Below are 24,180 nucleotides of genomic sequence, written 5' to 3' on the forward strand. Positions count from 1 at the left end.
CACACACCCCACAAAGGCAGGTAGTAGAATTTTAATTTCTTATGCAATTTAAAGTGAAGACTAGAAAATAAACACATCTAGGCTTGGGACGACAATAAATAGCTATAATAGACTCTGACCAAAGAACTGATTGATTGCATCTTACCCACCAGTTAGATCATATCTGGCTCTGCAAACAAACAGTTGCAAAATTATGAGGGACAACTGTTGCTGAATTAAGCAAACAGCTTCTATCCTAAGATTTTTTAGGCCTTTTGCTATTTTTACATGGGAAAGATGGAAGTATTAAACAATTAGCCAGTTAATGCAGCCAAATAAAGTTGCCAATGAGGAAAGAGCAAGGGAACCAGGCTGAATTGTTCTGAGACTCCTGACTCTGATTGTGCCATGGGGTCAAACACATGAGCCGCATGTGCTCTCTCTGTGTCCACATTTCTTCTGCAAACCCAGCACATAATCGGGCTCTATTAGGTTCTGTGAGTGCAGCTCAGTGTTTTCTATAATGAAACTTGCTGAGAATTATTATGAAAACAAAAACCACAGGCCTTCTTTGGGAAGGATGTGGAGTTCATCTTCATGTCTATAACCTTGCAACGTCACAAGGTTAAATTATTATAACTGTAGATCTAATTCCACAAAGGAGGGCGCTGAGAACAAAGGTTTCCCTAGCAGTGAAGACAGAAAAGTAAATATGGTCCATGATGATCTATCCTCCTCTGAAATACGTTGATAGTCCTCAATCAAGGCAGTGGAAAACATTCACTCTTCCTGATAAATTATATCCTCCCTACACAATCTCTCTCTCTCTCTCTCTCTCTCTCTCTCTCACACACACACACACACACCTTTTCTTATACCAAATATTAGGTGTGAAATGTTGCATCTATCTGATCTCACATTTTCATCATGTTTCCGTTTCAGACAGTCTGAACCAACGAAGGGCTGCCCCCGCCCTAGTCTTTCATGTACTGTAGTTCTAACAGCCACGAAGCATTTAGTTTCACTGTGGAGTAATCCTCTGGAAACAACATGACTCACTAAATCAATTAGTTCTTTTTCACAAAACCACTTTGTCTGTCATAGACTCGTGGTTGCTGTCACTTTCTCTGTTGTCTTTTTCTTCTTTCTTGCTCTAGTATTAATCGAGGGCTTGCCATTTGTCAGACATTGGGCTAAGCTCTTAGATATATTATTTCATTTAATCCTCCCAACAAAACTATTAGGCAGATACTATTTTTATTCTAAAGATCTGCCAACTAAGGCTTGGAGAGATAAGTACCCTGCCCAAGGTGGTAAAACTTTAAGGTGATGAAGCTGGACTTCAAACCCAGCTGAATAAGAACTCTCTGAGCTCTAAATTACCGCGTCAAATGGTCTCTCGAGCACTTTTGGTAAAGCATTAGAAAACAGAATCTGTTCCACTGAAAGGGACTCTACAGTTTTTATAGACATTTTATGAGCATCCATCTTCACAAAGAGCCATTTTCTAAAGTAGCTTCACTTATGATGTTTTCATAACTGTTACAACCACTTGAACTAGCTTCTTTTTCTTACCATTTTGGGGGTAATGGACCTATCTGAGCATCTTGAGTGAAACCCATGAATCCCATGTTCAGAGCCCCTGATTTTACACACCCTTCTCTCCATTCCTCCCACCTGCGGTCACGCGTATGGTAAAGCTGATCATGTACTACGTGTTGGCAATGCAAGGTAAGGATGGATTCAGGAGCACCTTTGGGAAGAAGGGGGTGTGATTTAATAGAGGTCTACCTGTCATAAACGTCCTCCTGCTCAGAGGGAAGGACTCAGCCAGTCTTTGATCTTTAGCATTTCACCTAGGTTTCAGGTTCTCAAACTAGTTTACAGACATCTTAGCACTCATCCCAAAGACTTATAGTAGTTTTAAGTATAAAAAAGAAAAACATCCCCTATTCACAGGCATATATTTCATAACACAAAAGCTGTGATAAAGAAGCAAAACCCTAAGTCAATCTGGCATTCCTTTTACTCTCTAATATCAGTGTGGGCAATGCACACACTACTAAAGGGGTAAAGTCTCTTTGGAAAATAAGTAGGGAAAGAGCCAAATTTGATTGAAATAACAAACAAACAAACAGAAAACCCCCCACAGCAATTACCAAAATATCAGTGTAACATTTGTGAACTCCATTTTCCCCACGGCCCAGCGGCTCCTAAGTGTCCATGTCTTGGAATACTTTTGGCTGGTACTTCAGGAACCAAACACTGAACTGGCCTCCTCACTTCCCCCAAAGGAATTCATACAGAAGACTACGGGAAAATCTCCTGTACAGATTAATTTTTTTTTTTTTTTGGAACAACTGAAACCATGAAAAGTAAAAATCATTCTCTCCTGCCCAGGACACCACTGTAATAATACGAATAATGACTCTACTCAATGAAGTTCGAATTTGTATAGTGCTTTATACTTTTTCAGAGCATTTTCACACACATTGTTTCCATCAACTCATACAACAACCTTTGGGCATACAACTGAGAAAGCAGAAACCATAGACTTTTGCCCAAGATCATACAGCTTGGTAGTGGGACAACTCGGGCTAGAACCCAGATTGTGTGATTGGTCCAGCATTGCCTTCCTGTCACTGATAGCTCTCTGTCCCTTCATCACACTCTCTGACATATTCTCACTTTCCGTATTCCGGTTGCTTGTCAGTTAGCAATGATATCTAACTGTAGACATAGATTTCAAAAGGACAAAAAACACAAATCCTTCTTGGACAAGCATACATAGAGATATAAAAATAAATGTGGGACTCTTCTTTACTGCTTCTTTAGAGAGGACTTGCCCAGATGAAAAGGCCCTATTGGGGAACAGTTCATCGACCTGTTTTTTCTGTGTACACATAACACTCCTTAGTAATAGCAGGGCCTTCACGCCGGGAAATTATTTGCTAAATATTTCCCACTGTCTCACAGCTTGGCCTGTCAATTTCTCCCAGATATAAAACATCTGGGCTAGTGCGAGAAAACACAGCAAATTCGAAGAGATGTTTCTCAGATGTGGAAGAGGACAGCTGTCCTCAAGAGTCTGTCACAGGGCCAGCTCTGGCGATTCATATTTCCCAAAACTCTTTTCACCGGCATCACACCATAGCTTTCAGATGACTGAAAAATTTCAATCAGGTTGACCAGATAGCTGAACAAAACGCTGAGAAAGTAGTGGTGAAGACGTAGCAATGGAGAGCACCCTGCAGGTGGCCCCATGCTATGTGGTCATGTAATGGTTTTCAAAGTCCTGTTCACAAAGAGTGGGGTGGGATCCATTTTCAGGTGTTTCAGTCAGATGCAGGACTTCACAGGAAGGCACCACCTTGGGTGTGGGGCACATTCTTCTCTTGTCCTGTGTGACATATAGGCACACCGCTGAGCCCTTTAGGAGAAACAACCTGCAGAAATCCTGCTCATACTACTTCTGTTTTGTGAAGAGTCACTGGCTCTAAATGCTTGTTTGGGGAGGCGACTGGGAGAAAAACTCGTTCCAGGCCAGGTTTAGAAAAATCTGGAAAAATACTCTGTTGCCGTGCAAACTTCTGAAAAATAAAATAAGAGGTAAGTTGAGAAGTGAATAATTGGAAAAATGCCTCAGCTGTCACCTCCATTTAAACTCCATTCACTAAGAGCTGCCTGGACAGCTTATTCTGGGACCTCTCGTTACACTGGCTACCTCCCTCACTCTAATGAGCTTGAACTATGTCACTGGTATCTCTAAACTCTGACCAGGAGATGCACTGATTACAGGCTGGCACCATTTCAAGCCCCTACGGTTAGTTAACTGTATGGAAAAATCAGTGCCCATAGAAACACGCATTTGCTAACAAGAAATTAAAGTCACTGATTTTTTAAATTTACTGCCTAGTAATTCTAATTCTCTTATGTGCAAATAACTCTAAAGACAAAAGTGGAAGCGCCTTGATGGTAGGAACCATGTCTTACACTTCTCTATATCCCTACCAGAGCCCAGCTTAATGCCTGTACACAGTCCACGCTCATTGGAGTCTTTTGATTGACCGACGTCTAAAACAGCAATCAGAGAGAAGAGTGCACAGGCCAGAGAGCCAAGCAGGGACCCAGTGAGTGGCAAGAAAGAACCCCAGCATAGCTCCTGGGTGAGATCTGTCCTGGTCGCAAAGTAACCAGCCCTTCCTGATGGTATTGAGACATAGGAGGCAGATCACTTCCCAGTGGGTCAGGCCCAACACTGCCCTGCTCCCCTACAAGCTCTGTCAGCAGCCATGCAGAAGGAGGCTCAGGGTCTTTAAGCTGCAGCTGACTACCAATAGGTCAAGGGCACTGGCCAGCCACCCCTCACCCTAGGACACTCCCTGTGCACCCCACTGCATTGGTTTCTCGGGGTGAATTCTCAAGAAGTGGCTGGAAGTAACAAAATCAAAGGGGAGAACCTGGAAGAGGAAACAGTTCAAGGTCAGATCAAGGACACTGACCTATCCCTAAGTGGCTGGGCTGCTCACTTGCCTATGGGAAGAATGCTGTCTCTGCTCAGGGTGGGGGATGGTCAGTGTAGCACTTTCTGCCTCTGTAACTACAAGGCCCTCTGGTGCTTGAGGAGGATTCTGTGGCATTTCTCAAACTTCCTTCACATATCCTTACTTCATCTTCTCTTCACAGTACTCTGTGCAAAGCCACGGTCCGGGAAACAAGCTGGGGTTTGCTATAACGATTCCCACAATCTGGGGGCCTCAGGCAGTCCAGAGCTCAGAGAATATCTCTCCCCATTATTAAATGATCCACACTATCTACAAAACATATGCAGATTTGTGCCTCAGGTAAACTTTTAATACTAATAGAGGTTTTAAAAAGGATAACTTACACAAGTGAAAACGATGAGTGTCAAGTAGAAAACCACCAGAGCCAACAGCAGTACAATCTCCGCTCTGTAGTTCTCTTTGCGCTCCTTGCGGCATCCTTACAAAAAAAAAAAAAGAAAAGTAAAACATGAAGCCATTTAACAGGATTTCTCTACCATACTAAAGAACTAAGAATGCTTTGTCCTTGCCTTTTAAGTCCTACTTGTCTCTCATTCCTGCCTTCATATCTGTGTCACCAGGAGAACGAGTAATGACAGCAGTGACGGTTGGGTCTGCAGCTGGCATTCACTCTCACTCTGTATCCAGCTGTGTGCAATGGGGTTGACATACAGCATCTCACTATATCTTCCAAGGCAGGTCCGAGTAGCCCCATTTTACAGAGGAAGGAGTTGAGGCTCAGAAAGGCTGAGGGACAAAGGCAGGTGGCAGAGCCAGGAGTCTGGTCCGGGTTTATTCTGCGGCCCGTCTGCCTTCATTTCAAATGTCCAGTGTCTCCTGGCTTTGATTTTGCCTTCCCATCAGATGAACCGCCATTTGTTAGCAGTTCTATAACCTAATGTCATCAGTGTTGCGTAGCACGCTGCGTGTCCTCACCTCAGGAGGATAGCAGGACTATGAAACAGGCAGGTGAGCTGCCCGGCTATTACTGATTTAGCAGACAGGTTTTTGTTGAGTCGTTCAAGCTCCTCTACCTGGGCGGACAGCGAGGGTGGGTGGGCTACAGAGGCTGTGGTCGCAGCACTCTGGGAGGGCAAGTGCAGGAAGAGTGAGGCCTGTGGCCCAGGAGGGGACATGGCAGAGACAGCCTCTCCCCGCTCAGGCATGACATCCAATGTGCTGTTTGGGAAAACAAGTTGCTAACTGAGTCTGCCTGAGGGCCAGGCAGGAGTCGGTGGCATGCAGATGACCGGGGTGGGGCTCCTGAGGGGGCCTCAGATGGGCCTCAAGAGAGCTGGGCTGACATTGGGCTCAGAAGTTCATGCAATAGTCTAGGGATGGATTCTCACGGGGGTCTGTGACTCAAGAAAAGAAAGTTTGAGAGCCATTATCCTAATGGTTCCAAACGTTTATTGAGCACTCAGGTCTACCTCACGCACTGCAGTGTGCATTTTAGTGCTCTATCTCATTTAACCCTCACAACAAGCCTATGTTGTAGAAATTACTATCCCCACTTTGGATGAGAGAATTGAGGCTTAGAGTCAGAGATTTACCCAAGGTCACACGCTAACGGATAGCACAGCTAATATTTGAACCAGATCTAAGTGACTCTAGAATCTGACCACTTAACTTCTGGGTAACGTGTAGGCCTTTGACGAGGACAGGAAAGAAAATTAGCTTTCTTTCTCATTTCCTCCCCGCTCTTCCCTGCTAGGCGGCTCTCATTTCTCATCCACATGAATAATATTCATTGAGGGCCTACTGTGTGCCAGGATACAGCAGAGAACGAAGCAGAGAGTGTAGTATGTCAGGTATAGTAAGTTCTACAAAGACAAACAAAGCAGGGTAAAGGGCTAGAGACTAAGAAGGGTATAAGGGGTGTGTGTGTGTGTGTGTGTGTGTGTGTGTGTGTGTAACAGTGAATCAAATCCACTCACCCCTAAATAGTGATTGTGTTCTTATGAATATAAGAATATTATCTTGAGTAAGAGTCCCTTCAGATACCCGAAAAGAGAAAGTAGCTATTGAACAAATTCAGGGACTCTATGACAACATGTTTGTCATTTCAAGCCTCAGTCACTAACAAGAATTGGGCAAAAGTCAAATCTAAGGCATATTTTAAACTACATAAAGAAGTTATAAAAAAAAAATCCACGTTGATCATCTTTGCCTTGACACTCGAGTCTTGGTGTTACTGCACAGAGCAAAAATGTGTATTGTCACTGGAACATTAGTTTCTTGCTGTACTCTTTTTCTTTGGCCTGAATTGAGGTATTGGGAAATTCACTCCCCATCAAGTGGGAAGGAAATGCTATTCTCATGTTAAAAGGGTGGAAATATGAAGCAACTCCCTTAGGCCAGGTTGGAAGGCCCCAGAGGAGCAGAATAATACAGTTGTCTGGTGTGTGGGGACTACACAATTCTCCATCTCCCAAAAATTAGCCTTGGATGTTTTCCATTTGTCCCAACGGGCTCTGACATGATAAACGGCCAGTTTATTGTTTGGCTACATTTGGCATCCATCCCAGTCAGGCTGGGGGTAGATCCGTCCTAATAAAAGAAAAAGTTCTGACATTCTTGCAGTCGACTTTAGCTTTGAGCCACAGATGTGACCCAAAGCTTCTGAGTTAAGGCTCCGACAGAGAGGGTGGATTTTAGGACCTACAGAAAGTGCACACGCATTTTGGCGAGAAAACAGGTACAGCAGAGCACCTTACCTGTCACTTTCAAGATCACGGTGCCACTTTGGTTTCTCTGCCCTTCCGGCGCCACCAGAGTACATCTGTATGTCCCCGAGCTGCAGCTGGTAGTGTTTCGGATCTTCAGGGCATACAGCCTTTCGCCGGGGCGCTCGGAAGAGCCCTTCGGCTCCTCCTGGTGATAGTTCTGCAGGGCTTCCTGGGGTTCCTGGATCTTCTCTTCACCGCCCTCCGTAAGCTGTTAAGAAAAAAAAGAAATCCTATTGCATCGTGCTCTCCTGGGGGACCTCCAAGCATTGGGCCTCCACACCGACGGGCTACCTCTTGCTTTCATCACATCCATCCTTCACATTATTTTAAAAACAAGATGTTATGTGGATGTGTGACCTTTGGGGGAGGAGTAGAGAATCTATGAAAATTCTGTAGACTACATCTTGTTTTTTGAAATGAGATCAGGAATGCATGTTCTGATTCTTCCTATCCCGTCTTCTACTTGACGTAAAGGAGAGAGTGTTGCTTGATCACCACACTGGGATCAAGTGTGTGAATCCCTCTGAATCCCATTTTGTTGCTCGTTGCTCTATGTTAAATGTTCTCTTGTCTTCTTCAGACACCAACTCACCCATTCACTGATTCTTACTGTTGTATTCCAGCCTTTTATTTGGAAACATTCCTAAGTCTGTTAAGATCATTGCCAGACAACTCAACAAGAAAACACAGAGGAGCAGACGAGCAACGCCTCCCATAAAGATCACCTTGTTCTTCAACGACTCACACGTGTGTGGTCATCCGCGTTGTCGCAGGATGTGCCCCACTTACGCTCTCTACTAAGGTAGGAGACAGGTGACAGTAGTGCCACGTGGAGATTTTGTGTCAGATCATTTGTAGTCATATCAAGATACACATGACAGGACCGTTACAGCTTGTCATTGTACTGAGCACAGACCAGCCTGATTCGGGTAGACGCCAAATTTAGCCAAATGCATCAGGCTGGTTTTCTTTCCCTGAACTATTTTTGTGACTCATTGTTGGCGTCTTTCCATCATCCCCTACTTCAAAGATCAGGCACACATCACATTCACCATCAATTCTCCTTTGCCCCAGATATATCTTCAATTTGCCTCATTAGCTTGCCCATTGCTCCTCCACTGAAATGTTTTAAAGCTTCTAAAACTGATTTACACAAACAGTAAGGAAGTCACTTGTTTCTGTGTTCATGGGCAGCCCTTACCCCTTTGCTGGGTGCCTGGGTGCCAGCAGGGAGCCTGGAATACAGTGGCATTGTAACAGCACCAAAGAGCCACCTTAGGGGAAGACACAGCGTGATCGGGCTGCAGGCTGCTGTGTGTCCCTGCACCTGCCAATGTTTCATCTGCTGCTCTGGAAGCATCTACAACTCCTCCTTCTCAATAGGGAATCAGTTCAGGGATAAGGAATCGGGGCAACAGCCAGGGAGGCACAGGCAGCTCAGGAAATAAACACACACACACACACACACACACACACACACACACACACACACACCCTCAGTGGTTGGTTTCTGCTTAGTTTGTTGAGTTAGGGAACACGCCACAAAGTCTCTAGAAAGCTCAGGTTCCAGCCTCCACAGCCTTCGCTGGGCGGCAGCATTGCCGTTTGCTGGGCTGCAGGGACATCTGGTGGCAGATTTATGGCTCCTGCAAGAAGCCCTGCTCCATTCACGGCCAGCATGGGGCTGCTAAGACTAAGGGCTTTTCTCAGGCAGAGTCTAGGAACACAAATCCCATTTCTTGACGTTTCTTCTTGTGTTGAAAGGCTCCTTCCCAAATAACCAACCATCTACATCCACACTAGGACCTTCAGGTGTTCAAAAATAAAGTTTAAAACAAAAGGGCTGTGTGGCAAGGAACCTTAGAAAAAAACTAAAGACATTCAACAACGGATTCTAGAACATGCCTAAGATAGCCCAATTTTTCCCTTTACAAGACTCATTAAACCACAAACTAAGACCTCATCGTGTGCTCGCCCCTCTCCCCTCCCCACTGCCTGCAGAGGTCTTCCCTCCTACCAGGGCTTTGGGTGGGCCAAGCACCCAGGTCCATCCAGGGCCAACCCTTCAGAGATTCCCCACCCCACCCCCACCCCTATCCCCACCCCCACCCCCAAGGCCAGTATGAACTAATCAACTCAGCCAAGTCTCTGCAGTCTCCACCTTTTCTAAATTAACCTCCAAATGTGTTCAACTCAGATTTCTTTCTAATAGATTTCCCTGGAACTGTTTGCTAGAAACCCCTGCATCTGAAGAGATGGAAACTCAGCTGCAACAATCACTTTGAGATGATCTACCTGTGATTTTCTCCTGTGGGGACTCCTCGCCCATCCAGTGACCCCGCCCTCAGCTCAGAAAGGCCTGTCTGAAAGTCAAGATCAAAACTCCTCCGAAGCCCTCTGGAGCTGGTGGAAACATAAACCGTTGCGCTTATTTACATAGAGAGGGCCCCAATATCATGCGGGGAACCTCCAAAGCCAATATGCGCCCACAATCAGAACTGGCTGGCAGTCACCTTCTGCCTATTTGCAGAAGAGAATTCATTTTGAAAATCAGTAGCAACAACAACAAAAAGTAGTTTACTTGATGGTCAGAGTTCCATGGTCCCCTAGCAAAACCTCCAGCAGCCCCTCTAGTTATGTTCAAATGGCAAAACAAAGGCAGGGTGAGATCGTGAGGACAGAAAGAAGCAAGGGAAAGGCAGAACAGAGAACCCCAAGGCGACCTGCAGAATTTTGGCCACCACAGCCATCGATGGGTTCATAGCCAAGTATTTCAACTTTCATGGGGTCATCTTCCAATGGCCCCTTCCTGAACCTTCTTGAAAGACCCAGAGAACTAGGAAAACTATTGGCTTAACCTGGGAAGTCTTCCCACAGTAATAAAACAGCTATCTTTATCTGATAACTCACTACAACAAAAGGAATCTGCAAATTCACACAACTTCCTGGAAATATTTCATAACCCTCCCCCTGCTTCAAGCTGTGGGTACAGATACTTCCCATCCCCCTTTCTTCTTGTTATTTTAAGATACACCTTCTCACGTGACTCTCTCTGGGGAATCTGGGATTTGCCTACAGCTGCAAAACTCCTTGAAGTTTTTAAGTTAATGCTGCATGCTGAGAATGGGTTTGGGGTACTACGTGGCAGTACCAAGAGACATTTTATGCAGAAGTCAAATCATTATCTTCTGCTGTGGGGCCCAAATAGCCATCACAGCGCAGATCAGGTGAGTTCACTGGGGCAGGCCTGTTCAAGAACCAAAGGAGCATTTCAGGAAAATGGAGTTAGAGCAAAGGGACCTTCCTCAACTGTGCTTTGCTGTACCAGTCCTTGTAAACATTTCAGCTGGCACAAAATCAACCACTGGCAAGAATGGCTCTTTGAACATTTCAAATCTAAAAAGTATTGCATTGCCTCTCTGCAAAAGCATTTTAGGAAATAGTAATTTGTAACAAAAGGAACCCTCAGATTCATTCACAGCCAAGCATAATTGACAGGAACGATTTAATGCATGCTTTAGAATGCTAATATTGTAGTGTGTTAAACCACAACACGATTTGGGCAAATTATTTCCTCAAAACACACATCCCAATTATGCTTCAAAAATCCACACTCCCTGTATTAACTGTTATGCTGACAATTCTATCTTTTTGATTGATTTAGGAAAAGGGCGAAATACAGGACATCTCATTTCCAGAAAGCCTATGGACTTTTGACTTGTCTCAAGGCCTCCAGTTAGACTAAATAATTTAAATACCACATTCTTTCTCTAAAATGTCAATCTGACCTTAAGGAAATCACAAGCCCTGAATTAAAATAAACTCTCTTTAATTTGCTGAATACTATATCAATGAAAGTACTAATTTTAAGGGCAAGTGAATTAAGTTTTTTTTTTAACCGATGGACAAATTTGAACGAAAATGAAAGAAATCAAGTAAATAATTAAATATGACTGAAACTGAACCAATATTTCAGTCAAAAACCCTATTGTGGAAAGTGGTTTTTTCAAGTTTACATAATATTATTCAAATATAATATATGCTAACCTCCTAGATTACCATATTTGAATATAAAAGGACAATAGTACCACTCCTATGGCACAGAAAGAATTTTTTTTTCTTTCTTTTTAGCATGACTAGGGTATTTGTTTATTTTTCAAAAGACTATTTCACATTAGTCTCCATGTTTCTTTTTTATGCTACAGAAAGAATTTTGATCACAGACTTGAAATCCAAATTAATCGTACATGAGATCTGTTAAGAATGTGATAGGGAACTAAAAGAAAAGGAAGAGATTTTTTTCGAGGGGCAATGTGTATGTACACACATACACACACACACAAACACACACACACACACGCACACACACACGGTGCCAAAAAAATGTAGACACATTTTAAGAAAGGAAAACTGTATTAATATTGTAATACTCAGTATATACCAATAACAAAAGATGAATACAAGTCACGTTTGACTTCTGCAATTACAAGAGGTGCTCAGAGTGGTTGCCTTCAGTGTCCAGACACTTCTGATTATGGTGAACTACTGCTTGAGCAACACTGACCGAAGTGTCCACTTACCATATTTCCCCAAAAATAAGACCTAGCCAGACAATCAGCTCTAATGCGTCTTTTGGAGCAAAAATTAATATAAGACCGGGTCTTGTATTATATAATATAATATAAGACCAGGTCTTATATTATAGTAAAGTAAGACCAGTTCTTATATTAATTTTTGCTCCAAAAGACACATTAGAGCTGATTATCCGGCTAGGTCTTGTTTTCAGGGAAACATAGTATATACATTTTTCTGGCACTCCCTGTATATGTAAATATTTAATTAAACAATCTGATTAAATCGATTTAAAAGTATGAATTTGAAGTATTTAAAGGTGTATCAAATTAATCTGATATATTCCAATCACATTGAACAGCTTTTTTTTATTGCATTTTTCGTGCACTAACATTCATGTACCTTGGTTTCTAACTCAATTAAAGTGTCAATATAATCGTCATTCATCATAAAAACAGCTCTTTATAATGTGCAAAATAGTGTGGCTTGGAGGTTGATGTCATAATGAGGGTAGGATGTAGGCACATTAACATCGTTTTTTTCTAAGTGTAGTTTTATTGGAAAAAATGATTTTCCACTTTGAAATTTACTGGGTCTAACAGACAGATTTGGATTTATGGCTGTTAACAGAGTCATGAATATGGCAGAAGCAATATAATTAAGAACACAGACTTTCGAGCTGGAACCAAACCCTAGCCTCACCATGACTGGTTCTGCACTAGGCCAACTGCCTGAACAGCTCTCACAGGCATCCTTTGCTCGACAGAGATGGGGGGGTTAGCCCGTAATTGTATCTCAAACGTTGGTGTGAAGATACCTAAGATGATGGAGGGGGACATATAGCATAGTGTCAATCATACAGAAAGCCCTAAAAATGTTAATACTCTCTTTTCTTTTCATAGCCAAGGTTGCATTCGGCATTGTAAATAGTTCCCTGCACACAGGAAATATTCAAAAAGTATCTGTTGAATGAATGAGTGAACTTTAGAAACAATGAGAAAGTTATAAGGGCACTGGCCTTGGAATCAAAAGGTCCAAAGTCAAGTCCCAGCTTCTCCATCAGTGAGCGGGGTCGTCTTTGGTAAATCACTTCACCTTTTCTCATCTGGAACTGACTCTCATTTTCTCATCTGGAACTATCATACTTACCCCGTGGGGTTATTTGAAGCCTCAAATGAAAAAACACATAAAAGTGGTGTGTGACTGATCATGTCGGTAATAGAAATTGTTATATCTGATAGCTTTCCACTCCATTCATTTAGTCATTCATTCATTTATTGCTGGTAGGTCTAGTTTCCTCTCTGGCAAAGTTTTCTAGAAGCCCCAATCTCTGCTCTAGAGAAGAGTTATTTTTCTACTCATGATGTCTCTAAAACAGCCACAACACTCTGAGTTTTCTAAAGCACTACCCTAACGTGTCACAAACCCTTGGAAGGTAATGGTAGACCACTCATTGTTCATGCCAACCATTCTTCTTCCGTTAGCATCTTGTGGGTCCTGCTGGACCTGCCAGGGGCATGCTTACAGCTGAGTCCGTGTCCTTCACAGGCCCTACATCTCGTTCTAGAGGAGGTACTCTTAACTCAAGACGGACATCCGTGACCAGATAAACTAGTTCTAATGGACACATGACCCAATCAAAGCCACTTAAGTATAATCAGACATTTGTTGAGATATTAGAAGATAGGCTAAATCTTTTCCTTTGATCCTGGGATGACATACAAGCCTGCAGTTATCAGCTACCATGTTACGGCCATGTGGAGGCTGATAATAAAACCAGCATGAAGGAAGGAAGAATTGAGAGAGAAAAAGACATCAAGCCTTGAGGTTATTCATAAAACCTCAAGATCTAGCTGGATTTGTTTCCGAGGGCTGCCATAACCAAGTACCATAACTTGAAACTACAGAAATTTATTCTATCAGTTCTGGAGGCCAAAAGTCCAAACTCAGGTATTGGGAGGGCCCTGCTCTCTCTGAGGGCTTTAGGGGATAATCTGTTTCATGCCTCACTCCTAGCTTCTGGTGTCACTGGAAACCCTTGGCGTTCCTTAGTTTGTAGACAGATTACTGCAATCTCTGCTCCACCTTCACATGCTGTTCTCCCCATGTGTGTGTGTGTGTCCATGTCTCTGTTTTCTCTTCTTTTAAGGACACCAATCATTGGATTAGGACCCACCTAACCAAGTATGACCTCACTTTAACTGGGTTACATCTGCAAAAACCCTATTTCCAAATAAGGACACATTTACAAATACCCAGGATTGGCACTGAGACATATCTTTTTGTGGGACAGAATTCAATCCTCAACACCAGCCATCAGTGAAGTGTAAACTATACTATGATTTTTAAGAATCTTTTCCATTTCAATTGTATAAACCAATATATTTATCCCCTTTTATTTAAGCTAGTTTTGATCAAGGAACAAGCCTTCACAAATGAGAGTCCTAACTGACAGGGACACTGTGCACCATCCCATAGATAAATGTGACACATGGGGGCTATCTCCACATGGCTCCAGCCTCTTGGCCAGTCCTGCTTTGTCTCTCGGGCTCACATGCCTGCATCTCCTCAGGGAACAAGACATCAGGGCCTGATTTGATTCAGCATCTTTGCTTCCCAAGACTGACCCAGTGAGTCTGGTCCAAGGTGAACATGGTTTATGGTAACTAGCATCCTTATTTTCCCACAAATTTTCCCAAATGGACCAATTTTCCCAACTAGACCACTACCAGCTCATTTGGAATGTGTCTTCTCTTGGAGAATTGGCACAAGCACATTCAGTAGACTAGCTGGTGCTCCAGGAAAATACAAGTGACATTAACAAGCCCTGGGCTCTTACGCCTATACCAGCACTACATGACACACACAGGAATTTTACCCACGTACACCCCGGTGCAAAAACAAAAATCACAAATATGCTCATGGGTATAAAGGAATCTTGGGGAAGTACTTTAGTCTAGGTCTGGTTTGAGCTAAGGACTGTTGGTAGAAAATCTGGGGTTATCGCTGGAGTAGCCAGGAAGGACTCATCATGGAAACAGTTTTCGATGGAGGAAGTACTTTTTAGGTAAGTGAGTCTCTTTTCAGTCCTACCCTACATGAAACCTTCCCTTACGTCACTGAGACCTTTTAACTTCCTCTTCTTTGTGTAGTGACAGAGCCAGTGCTGAACTAAGATAAACGAGTCCTCATATGATCCAGGTTCCCCCTTTTATTCATGGAAAACAAGTGTTGGCTTTTTTTCTATTTAACTCTCTGCTGCCTTTTTCCTCTCTACCCTCTTCCAAGCCGAAAGATATTAGCAACTGTTTTGTCATTGTCCAAAACTCTCAGTGACCCAACCTTCTAATCTAGCTGAGACTTCTACTGCCCTCTGCGAGGCAGCCACATTCTGCCTTGCCCACCCTTCTGTAGAACCACAAGAAGAGGGTGGGTGACCAAGAGGGAAAGGGAGTAGCTCATGCACGTGTTCCAGTCTTATTGTGTTAACCTGATGGAAGTTTCACTGTAAAGAAGATTCATCTTCTCAGATGCATCATATTCTGTCTTTCACCACCAGTAATACGCTTTTCTTTTGACATGTTTTTCATTATGTCATCCTTTGCTTAAAAACTGCCGAAAGGATACAGCTCAAGCCGTTATGGTTTGGCATTCAAGGTTCTTCACAATCTGTTCCCAGCCTCCTTTCTAGCATTACCTCTCAGCCCTCTGCTGTATAATTCTCCCTCTAGGTCACTGTTACCCATCAGTTCCCCAAAATGCTTACGGATTCCTGCATCTGGCGAAAGTTCTGTGTTGATCGTGGGATGACCAATGCCAGGCCCAGGACTTGGCACCTATTTGGGACTTAGAATTACTTATTAACTAGTGAAAGTGTAAATTTGAGAGACATCTGAAAACCAGTTTCACGTCTTTCATAGTTTGAACAGAGCCCATAAAAGTGATTCAACCAGGTCACGTAGAAGTGGTGCCAATGGGGACGATCTGACTTTTCTTTGTTGTTAATTGCATATGTTGTTTTCTCCTTTCAATGTTTTAGTGCTTCTGTATTTAATGTACAAATGTTTCCTTTTTTCCCCTAAAAGTACATTCTTAAATCTCTCTTACAACAGATGGCATTCCAAAATGAAGGAAGTGAGGGACACACATTGTCTCCTTCATGGGTCCATCGGGGTCTGTGGCTGCACAGATTACATCACCCAGGCGATCCATCAACTCCAGCCCCTCCCCTCCTACGGCACTCTGCTCTCCTCAGGGCCCCCTTGCTCTGTATAGTTCCTTACCACACAAGATGGTAGAGGCAGCAAACACAACTCTGCTGGATAGGAGACTAGCAACGTACATGGAAGACAGCTTCATAAAGCATCAAGGACAAGAAATATCTGTGTGGTAAAGTAGTCTCATGGAAGCCATTAACCTGCTCTCCCACAGAGCCCTTAGCCCACAGGAGAGCCCATGATTTGCCACAGCTGGGCTCTTCTAAAATAGATTTCAAGTCTGATCTATTCTCTGAAATCATAGTCTTACTTCCGCTTTCTCCCTTCCTTTGGAAGTCATCTTAAAAAAGCACTTGTCTTGTGATGCATCTCTGTCCTCACCCCCGCAGTGTCACCCAGAGATGAACTATATATCCTCTTTCATTATGGATTAACAGGTTGTCAGGGCTCCTAGCGTGATAAAACATGGTAGTACATCTTCCTGAAAAACAACCACTCATTATTATTAGTTGCAAACATCAACCATGCCCAAGCACTCCATCCAGCGTCATTTTGTCCCTCCAAACCTGGTGCACCTTCATTAACAAGAGTGTGAACCCAATGATGCTCGGTATGAACAGATGTAGCACTTTAATGGATGTTCTTACTCCAGGCGAACAGGGCGTTGTGCTATATGCTCTTACTCTAGAATCTAACCCAAGGTCACAGTCAATGAAAGAAAAGTGCTGGACCAAAGTCGATTTGCATATTTTCTCAAAATACCTCCCCAAACAACCATAATCTATTCACAACTTTAAAAGCTAAAGTTGTGATCTACTGTATTCACTTTTTATTTCTCCTCAATCACTCTCTCTGTGCTGAAATGTACAATATAGGGAGGGATGAGAGGAAGACCCATTGTTGGATCCCAGAGGAGGACATCAGTCCACAGAAAAGTAAAGTTGGGTTAACAAGAATTGGGCTATCTCTACCCACTCTTGGCTCCACCTTGAACCCGCTCCCCCCCCATGCATGTCTTTATTAAGCCGCCTGTAGTCCCCCTGACTGTACTGTGGAAACAGACTAAAATGGACACTGTTTCCTCCCAACTAACCCTAATATTACAAACACTGATACGGACATGGTCTCCTTGGAGTCTTTTAGTAAAAGGCACGTGACAGACACATGGTTTACTGGGTCCTTTTGTTAATCACAAGTAATCAGTGCCAACAGGACAGTGGCAGGGTGTTCTGTGGTGCCGGAGAACTGAGTGGTAAATGGGATTTTAAATTGTGAGTCATTATAACTGTAATTGTGATATGCAGAAGGCCTGCAAGACTGTGATTCAATCTGGCAGACAATGAAAACCCACACTCTAAGGGACTCTGCTGTACTTGTCCAGCAACCCATGACTGTGCAAAGAGGTTTTACAAACCACACTAGTGATGATACAGGGAGGTGACATGAGCTAGGCAGGCCGCGGTCACCAGGTTTAAATTCCTCTCTGCTTCACTGAAACATTTTGTAAGAAAGTATTATGTGGGGCAGCGGGACATGACAAGATAAGGAATCCTCTGTCAAACGAAGTATTTCACTATTTCACCACTGGCCTTATTTCCAGAACACTCTATCAATTTTTGTTGTACAAGCACAATCGATGCAAAAGGATAATTACTGGGTTGGAAAATAACAAATACCTACAGAATATGCTGAAAACCCTTTAAAAGTACTTGAAGGAACAATGCATATCATTTTCAAGGTATCTGAGTTAGTTCACTGGCATAGCATAGTTCTATTCACCCTATCAATCGGTTTACTTCTTTAGAAATAACAACTATGGTATGATTTTTCAATGACTCTATTCCATGGACCAACAGAAAAAAAAAAAAGAATGCAAAGAGACTGCTGTCTTTCTTTTTTTAAACAGAGGTTTGAGAGATCTTCAGGGTAAATCATGTAAGAACCATGTGCAATAAACAAGCACATATATTACAGAGTTACATTATCAGCTGACATACAAGGAGAAGCCGAAGGTTAATTGCCATGGTTTACTCCATCATTCAAAGTAACCTTGTGCAAGAAGATTTAACTTGACAACTGTTTGAACTTTACAGTCTGAAATTTTATCTACTTGTTTGATGAGTACTTTTTAATTACTCCTTTAGGGGTATTAATATTGTTTTCTTTTTTTAATCACTCTCTGAAAGGAATAGTGGTTTCATGTTTTCCCCCTTCTTTAGGATAACTAAGTCCCTGCCTGGCCAGCCCAAGGACACTTTCACTTTCTTTACCTTAAGTAACTAAGGGAGAAAACAAATATCGAGATAGACCTCTAAGAACTCAGGCTGAGGAATCAGACTGCCTGATTCAAATCCCAACTCTACCAGTTAGTCAGCTGTGTAACCGTGAGCAGATTACGTATCTCAATCCCCAAGGCTCTGTTACCTCATCTGTAAGGTAGGAATAACAGTAGTACGTCTTGGAAGATCCACTGGAAGGATTAAAACAGCTAATGTATGCAAATTGTTAGTTCAGCACTTGGCAGATGGTTAGCATTCAAATAATACTGTGTTACAATTATTTTTGTTTAAATACTATTGTGTTTATAATGAGAACAATTTCGGAAATGCTGTGTTCTCTGATCCCACAGTAACTAAGGTGGAAATGAAGCAGGAATAATAACAAATCTACTTTCATACACAACACCATGCCCCCAGGCCGTAGCACCACTGCCACTGTGCAGAACTCACCAAGTGAACAATTCACTGAGCACCTTTGCAATTAACAGGGCAAACACTGGGTGCCACTCAGAATACACAAAAGTGGTGGTACAGCCCTATCTGGTGAGAGAGGACACACACACACACCCCTAACTGTTATCTTGTTCAATGGCCATATACATGTGCTGGTTCTCACAGCATCTTTTATGGCAGGCGGATGAGAACACCACATTAGAGGAAAGCCACAAATGCAGAGATATGCTTCAAAGTAAGATGGCATATCGGTGAGAGCCACAGAGTAAGGCCTCTGTGGCTTAAACTGGAGGTGCTGTTGTAGCAGTAACCTCATTAAAGGGGGTGAGCAAAGGACCAGTGACAGCAAACAGTGGCGGCTGGCTTTGCAATGCCATCAGAACTCCAATCTTAGAATCTGAAAACGTTCCAGTTGAGAGGAAACCTTAAAAAAAAAACTAAGTACGACTCATTTTCTCACAGTAGGGTCAATGTTGCTTGTTCACACACATGTGGACGCCGCGCATGCCCCCTCATGGACTCGCTCCTTGCTGGACCTCTCCTGACTGCCAGCGGTAAGGGAAGTAGCCAAGAGCACTCCAGAAAGGAGATGACTGACAGATAACCACCACCTACACAACAAGCCTAATTGCCTCTACCTCTCAGTTCTTCCTTTCAAATTGCCCACTCCCCCCGCCACACACACACACACACACACACACACAAATTGATGAATACACACAAATTGATGGTTATAAAACACCAAAAATCAGAAATCCTCCTGTCCAATGGTCCAAATCTGCCCTAGCTGCTTTCTCCCTGGCCACAACCACAGCTGGGCTCCAGAATTCACCCAAAGAGGGCCTCTGCCCTTCTAAAACGTCTTATACGGGTCATTCCCCATGGGCCACCTTTGAAGGCAGGAGAGGATTGAAGAGTCAGGAACAAAATCTAAGTGCCCAGTACCTGGGTGCGCATAGGCTTGGGGCGAGGGTAAGGGAGGCGTGTCAGAAGACTGAATACTTGGACTTCAGCAGGAGACGCCCCAACTCCCAGCCACAGAGGGTCGACAGCCCAAGCCAGGTATTTCCTGCCGCCTCCAATTGAGCCAACTGAACCCCATACGGCGGGCATCGCCGCGCTTACCTTGGCCCAGGAGACAGTGTAGGGGATCTGCGGGTACCGGGGGGCGGTACAAGGCAAGTCCACATCCTCTGAACAAGGCACGGTCATTTCCCACGCTGCGGGCGTCAGGCTGCAGGCTACAAGAGGGAGAGAGCTGCGTGAGCAAGCGAGGAAAGGGGGTGTTGCGGGGCGGTGGGGCGGTGGGGGAGGGAGGGAGGCCGACAGGCAGCCTCGGTACCTACCGCAGCTCAGGAGCAGGAGCTGGAGGCCGCGCGACATGGCTGGGGGCTGCTGGCCTGTGGCGCGCTGGCGCCGGGCGCGCTCTTTTACCCGCCGGTACCGGGACTTCCCCGGCCCAGGGGAATCCCCACGGGCGGCGGAAGCGGGCGGTGAGCCCTCGGCGAGTCTGTAGCCACCCGGGCGTCCCCTTCCCCCGCCCCAGCGCCCGCCCCGCGCGCGTCCCCGCCCCCGCGCACCCTCCCGGGCGCCCCCAAGCTAGCGTCGCTGTTGCTCCCTGACAGCAGCGACAACAATCCCCGCGTAACGCCTGGCGCTTGGGGCTTTGCGAACCGCGCTCGCACGCGTGACACCGTTCCACTGACCCGCACAGCAGAGCCAGGAGCCATGCCAGCCGAGGCTTTTATAGCCTCTTCAAGGAGGTGAAACCAGATTCAGAGAGGTTGAGCAGCTTCCCCAGTCGCACAGCCTGTCCGTGGTGACGTCACTGGTGAAACCAGGTCCTGGGTCTCTCCAGATTCTGTGGTAACCAAAAACTCATTAGACTTCCCAAGGAACGTGGCAAGTCTGTAGTTCCTGGCTTCCTGCCGTCTGGCGTGGATTATCACTCAGTATCATCCAGTCTTTTAAAATTATTTCAAGAAAGGAGACCATCTCCTAGTAAAATAATAATTACACACAGAGAATTTGGGAGAAAGACAAAAGAAAAATCTAGAAGAAAATAGAAACTACCTATAATCTATCTAGAAGTAGTTTATGGTAACATATTTTAGTATCTTTGCTTCAGTGCATGGATAGATATTTTTGTCTACATACAACTTTGTAACCTACTTTATTTTAGTTTAATATTTTGCAAGCATTTATACATCATTAGAAGTTTCCACAGTAACATTTTGTTGGCTGCATAATATTCCATCCTATAGTTGTACCATAATTAGAACCAATTAATGTTAGACGTTATTAGTCTAGTGTTTCTAGACCAACAGTGTTAGTGTCAGGTTGTTCCTTTAATTATTAATCACTAAGAGGAACTTTCATAGATAACCTTTGTTCTAATAGTGGTCATTTTCTCAGAATGAGTACCTAGAGGAAATTGTGCTAGGTCAAAGGGAATTTACAATTTTGTTAAATAATCCCAAATTATCTCTACTGAAGGGTCCTCAATCTATATTCCCACCTGCAATGTATGCGAGTGCTTGTTTTCCAGAACTCTTGCCAACATATATTGTTAATCCAACTTCCACCTTTGTCCATTCAAGCAGTTGAAAAGAATGGCGTCAAAGTGGTTTTAACTGACCCTTGGAAGTGGTTATACCAATTGATAGTCATACCATATATGTCACCAAGCTAACTTTTTTTAATTAGGATATCTTTAAGCATACACAGATAAGTTTAGAAAATAGAATCGAACATATCTATATGCAATATATTCTTAATAAAACATCTGTTCCTTGCTAGATCCCATACCTGGATATTTAAGCTTTCTTCTGATTTTTCACTGTTATAAACAATGTTGTATGAAGCTGGGGATATTCAAACCCTCTGGCCCAGCAATTCCACAACATTAGTAGATAGTTTTATGCTGACTTCCAAAGTGTGTATCCATTTACACTCCATCATCAGGGCTTGGCATCATCAGATTTCTGATTTTTAAAAAATTTTTACATGTAATGAGTGGGAAATATTAGTTCCTTTTTGTTTAACTTACATGACATTGATTACTAGGAGGGAGGAACATGTTTTCCTATGTTTCAAGGCCATTGGGTGTCCCTTTGAGGATTGTCTATTCATATCTTTGGCCTTTCCCATTGCAGCTGTTTATAAATTCTGGGCCAAATCCTTTCTTGGTTATGTGCATGCCAAATATCTTCTCCAAGCCTAAGGTTTGTATTTTTCACTTTGTTTATATCTTTAATGTACTTACAAAGATGTTTTAAAAATATTTTAATGCAGTCAAATGTGTTGATCTTTTCATTGATGGTTTGTGCTTCTGGTGTTGTGTTTAAGAAATCTTTTCCTACCCTGAAATCATAAAAACACTCTCCTTCATTTTCTTCCAAAACTTTTAAAGTCATGCTTTGTCATTTGTAAGTCTTTAATCCATTTAAATATGGTTTGATGTAGGGATCTAACTTATTTTTTCCATATGGATAACCAGTTGTCCCAATGCTGCTTGCTAAAAGTTCTTTTTTCTCCACTGATTTGAAATAATATCTTTGTTATATACAGATTTCCATATGTGTGTGGGCCTATTTCTAGACTCTACTCTGTTTCTCTCTCTGCTAATATCACACCTTCTAATTACTCAATTAAACTATAGTTAAGTCTTGGCTATGGTGGTGGAGCGAGTGAGACCTCCTCATATGTTGATCTTCTTCAAAATTGTCCTGGTGTTTTTGGTTCTTTGCTCTTCCTTATACATATTAGGATCAACTTGTGAACCTCAAAAACCTCATTTGAATTTTAATAGGAACATATTCAATTTCTATGAAAAAAATTGATATGAAAAATTTGACAATGAGTGGGAAATACTAGTTCCTCTGTTTAATTTACATGATATTGATTATTAGAAGGGAGGAACATGTTTTCATTTATACAAAAACTGCAGAAATATAACATTTTAGAAATTGATTCTACAAATCCATCAAAATTGACTATCTTTCCATTTACTTAGATCTTCAAGAATGTTTAAAAGTTCTTACATAAAAGTTTCTATATTTTTTGGTAGATTTATTCCTAGCACTTTCATATTTTTGGTTGCTATTTCCACATGTACTGTGTATTTTTCAAACTATATTTTTCTAGCTGCTCATTGCCACTGAATAAAAATTTACGTTTGTATAGCCGGTGATCTTGACAACCTTTCTTATTAATGTTAACCATTTGTTCTTATACTCTGCATTAAGACACTTTTGTAGTCATAAATTATTCAGAGGGTTTTTCCCACCCCCCAAACATCCAAATACATGGTTTGGTTTTCACTGTTGCTCTTGTCTAGCAGTTGAGGATACTCAAGGACATGGTCTGTATGATTCTTTGCTGCTTAACAAGAAATGCTTTGTGGTCATATGTGATCTTTTGGTCAATGTGTCATGTGTTCTTGGAAAGAATGTGCATTCTCCTTATGGGTCTCTGATTACACTTGCCCATTGTGTTGTTCAGGTCTATATCTTTACTAAGATTTGGTCATCTTAAACTTTAATTACTGAAAGAGATGTGTTAAAATCCCCCAGTGACTATGCTTTGAAATTTTATCAACTTTTTTCTTCATAGAACGATGCTATGTTTTAGGTGCCTTCAAGTTATTATTATATCTTCCCAGTGAATTGTTCTTTTTGTCTTTATTTAGTGACATTTTTTCCCCTAATATTCTATTTTTGCTTCCAATACAACCTTTTCTTCTCTAATTATAACCACACCACTTTATTTGGGCTAGTAATTTGCTGGTATTTTCTATATTTTTACATTCAACAATTTTTTGTCCTTAAGTTCTAACTATGTCTTTTTTTTAGCACACAGTTAACTTTTTCTAATTCAATACAACTAATGATCTGTCTTTCTAATTGAGAGTTCAATTTTACCTTTTTTCTGAATTCTATTACATTTGAATTTCTTTCATCTTGTTTCATGCTTTATACTTAACCTCTAATTCTTTTTTCTTTCTTGCATTTAGTTAATATTGACCAAATATTTCATATTTAATGGTGTTTTCTCTACTGGTTAGAAAATTATACACACAACTTCTCATCTTAAGTGATTACCTTTACATAATTTTTAATAAGCATAGTTGATTTAATAGTCTAAAGTTAATCAACATTGCCATCTTTCTCCCCAAAATGCCTGAATGCCTGACTCTGCTCATCTCCTGCCCGTCTTACATATTATTGTGACCAGTGCCTTCATTCCACCATGTTTTTCTACTCCTCAATTTGTGTTTTTTATATTTGAAATATGTGTTCAACTCTATCTAAATCATACATCTTATTGCTGCTTTTTAGGGTCAATTTCTTCTGAAGTACATTCTTGGGTAATTCTTTCAGCAAATATCTGTTAGTGGTAAACACTC

At 42.4% G+C, this 24,180-nt stretch overlaps 1 protein-coding gene across 3 annotated transcripts; it reads right to left on the minus strand.

The window, feature by feature from the left end:
* Positions 1 to 2,422: 2,422 nt before the first annotated feature.
* CD83 (CD83 molecule) lies at positions 2,423 to 20,625 on the minus strand. Of its 3 annotated transcripts, none has more exons than XM_019743012.2 (5): positions 20,480 to 20,625; positions 19,899 to 20,014; positions 7,241 to 7,460; positions 4,868 to 4,962; positions 2,423 to 3,569 (listed from the first exon to the last, which is right to left on the minus strand). In XM_019743012.2, exons 2-5 carry the CDS (start codon positions 19,983 to 19,985, stop codon positions 3,441 to 3,443), a joined length of 531 nt encoding a protein of 176 aa, XP_019598571.2. In that variant the 5' UTR covers positions 19,986 to 20,014; positions 20,480 to 20,625; the 3' UTR covers positions 2,423 to 3,440. The 3 variants fall into 3 exon arrangements, with proteins under 3 accessions (XP_019598571.2, XP_074191302.1, XP_074191303.1); XM_074335201.1 differs by lacking the exon at positions 20,480 to 20,625 and adding an exon at positions 20,120 to 20,339 and having other exon boundaries at positions 2,423 to 3,566; XM_074335202.1 differs by lacking the exon at positions 20,480 to 20,625 and adding an exon at positions 20,120 to 20,318.
* Positions 20,626 to 24,180: the final 3,555 nt, after the last annotated feature.

Source organism: Rhinolophus sinicus, linkage group LG06 (genome assembly GCF_036562045.2).
Source record: "Rhinolophus sinicus isolate RSC01 linkage group LG06, ASM3656204v1, whole genome shotgun sequence".
NCBI classification, from domain to species: Eukaryota; Metazoa; Chordata; class Mammalia; order Chiroptera; family Rhinolophidae; genus Rhinolophus; species Rhinolophus sinicus.

Excerpts from the sequence above, each read along its gene's own strand:
- CD83 (XM_074335202.1), bottom strand. The coding sequence starts at position 20,156 with ATGTCGCGCGGCCTCCAGCTCCTGCTCCTGAGCTGCG. Across the intron at positions 4,963-7,240 it reads CGTGATCTTGAAAGTGACAG|GATGCCGCAAGGAGCGCAAA; the intron begins GTAAGGTGCTCT and ends TTTTTTTGTAAG. Across the intron at positions 3,570-4,867 it reads CACTCATCGTTTTCACTTGT|AAGTTTGCACGGCAACAGAG; the intron begins GTAAGTTATCCT and ends TTTATTTTTCAG.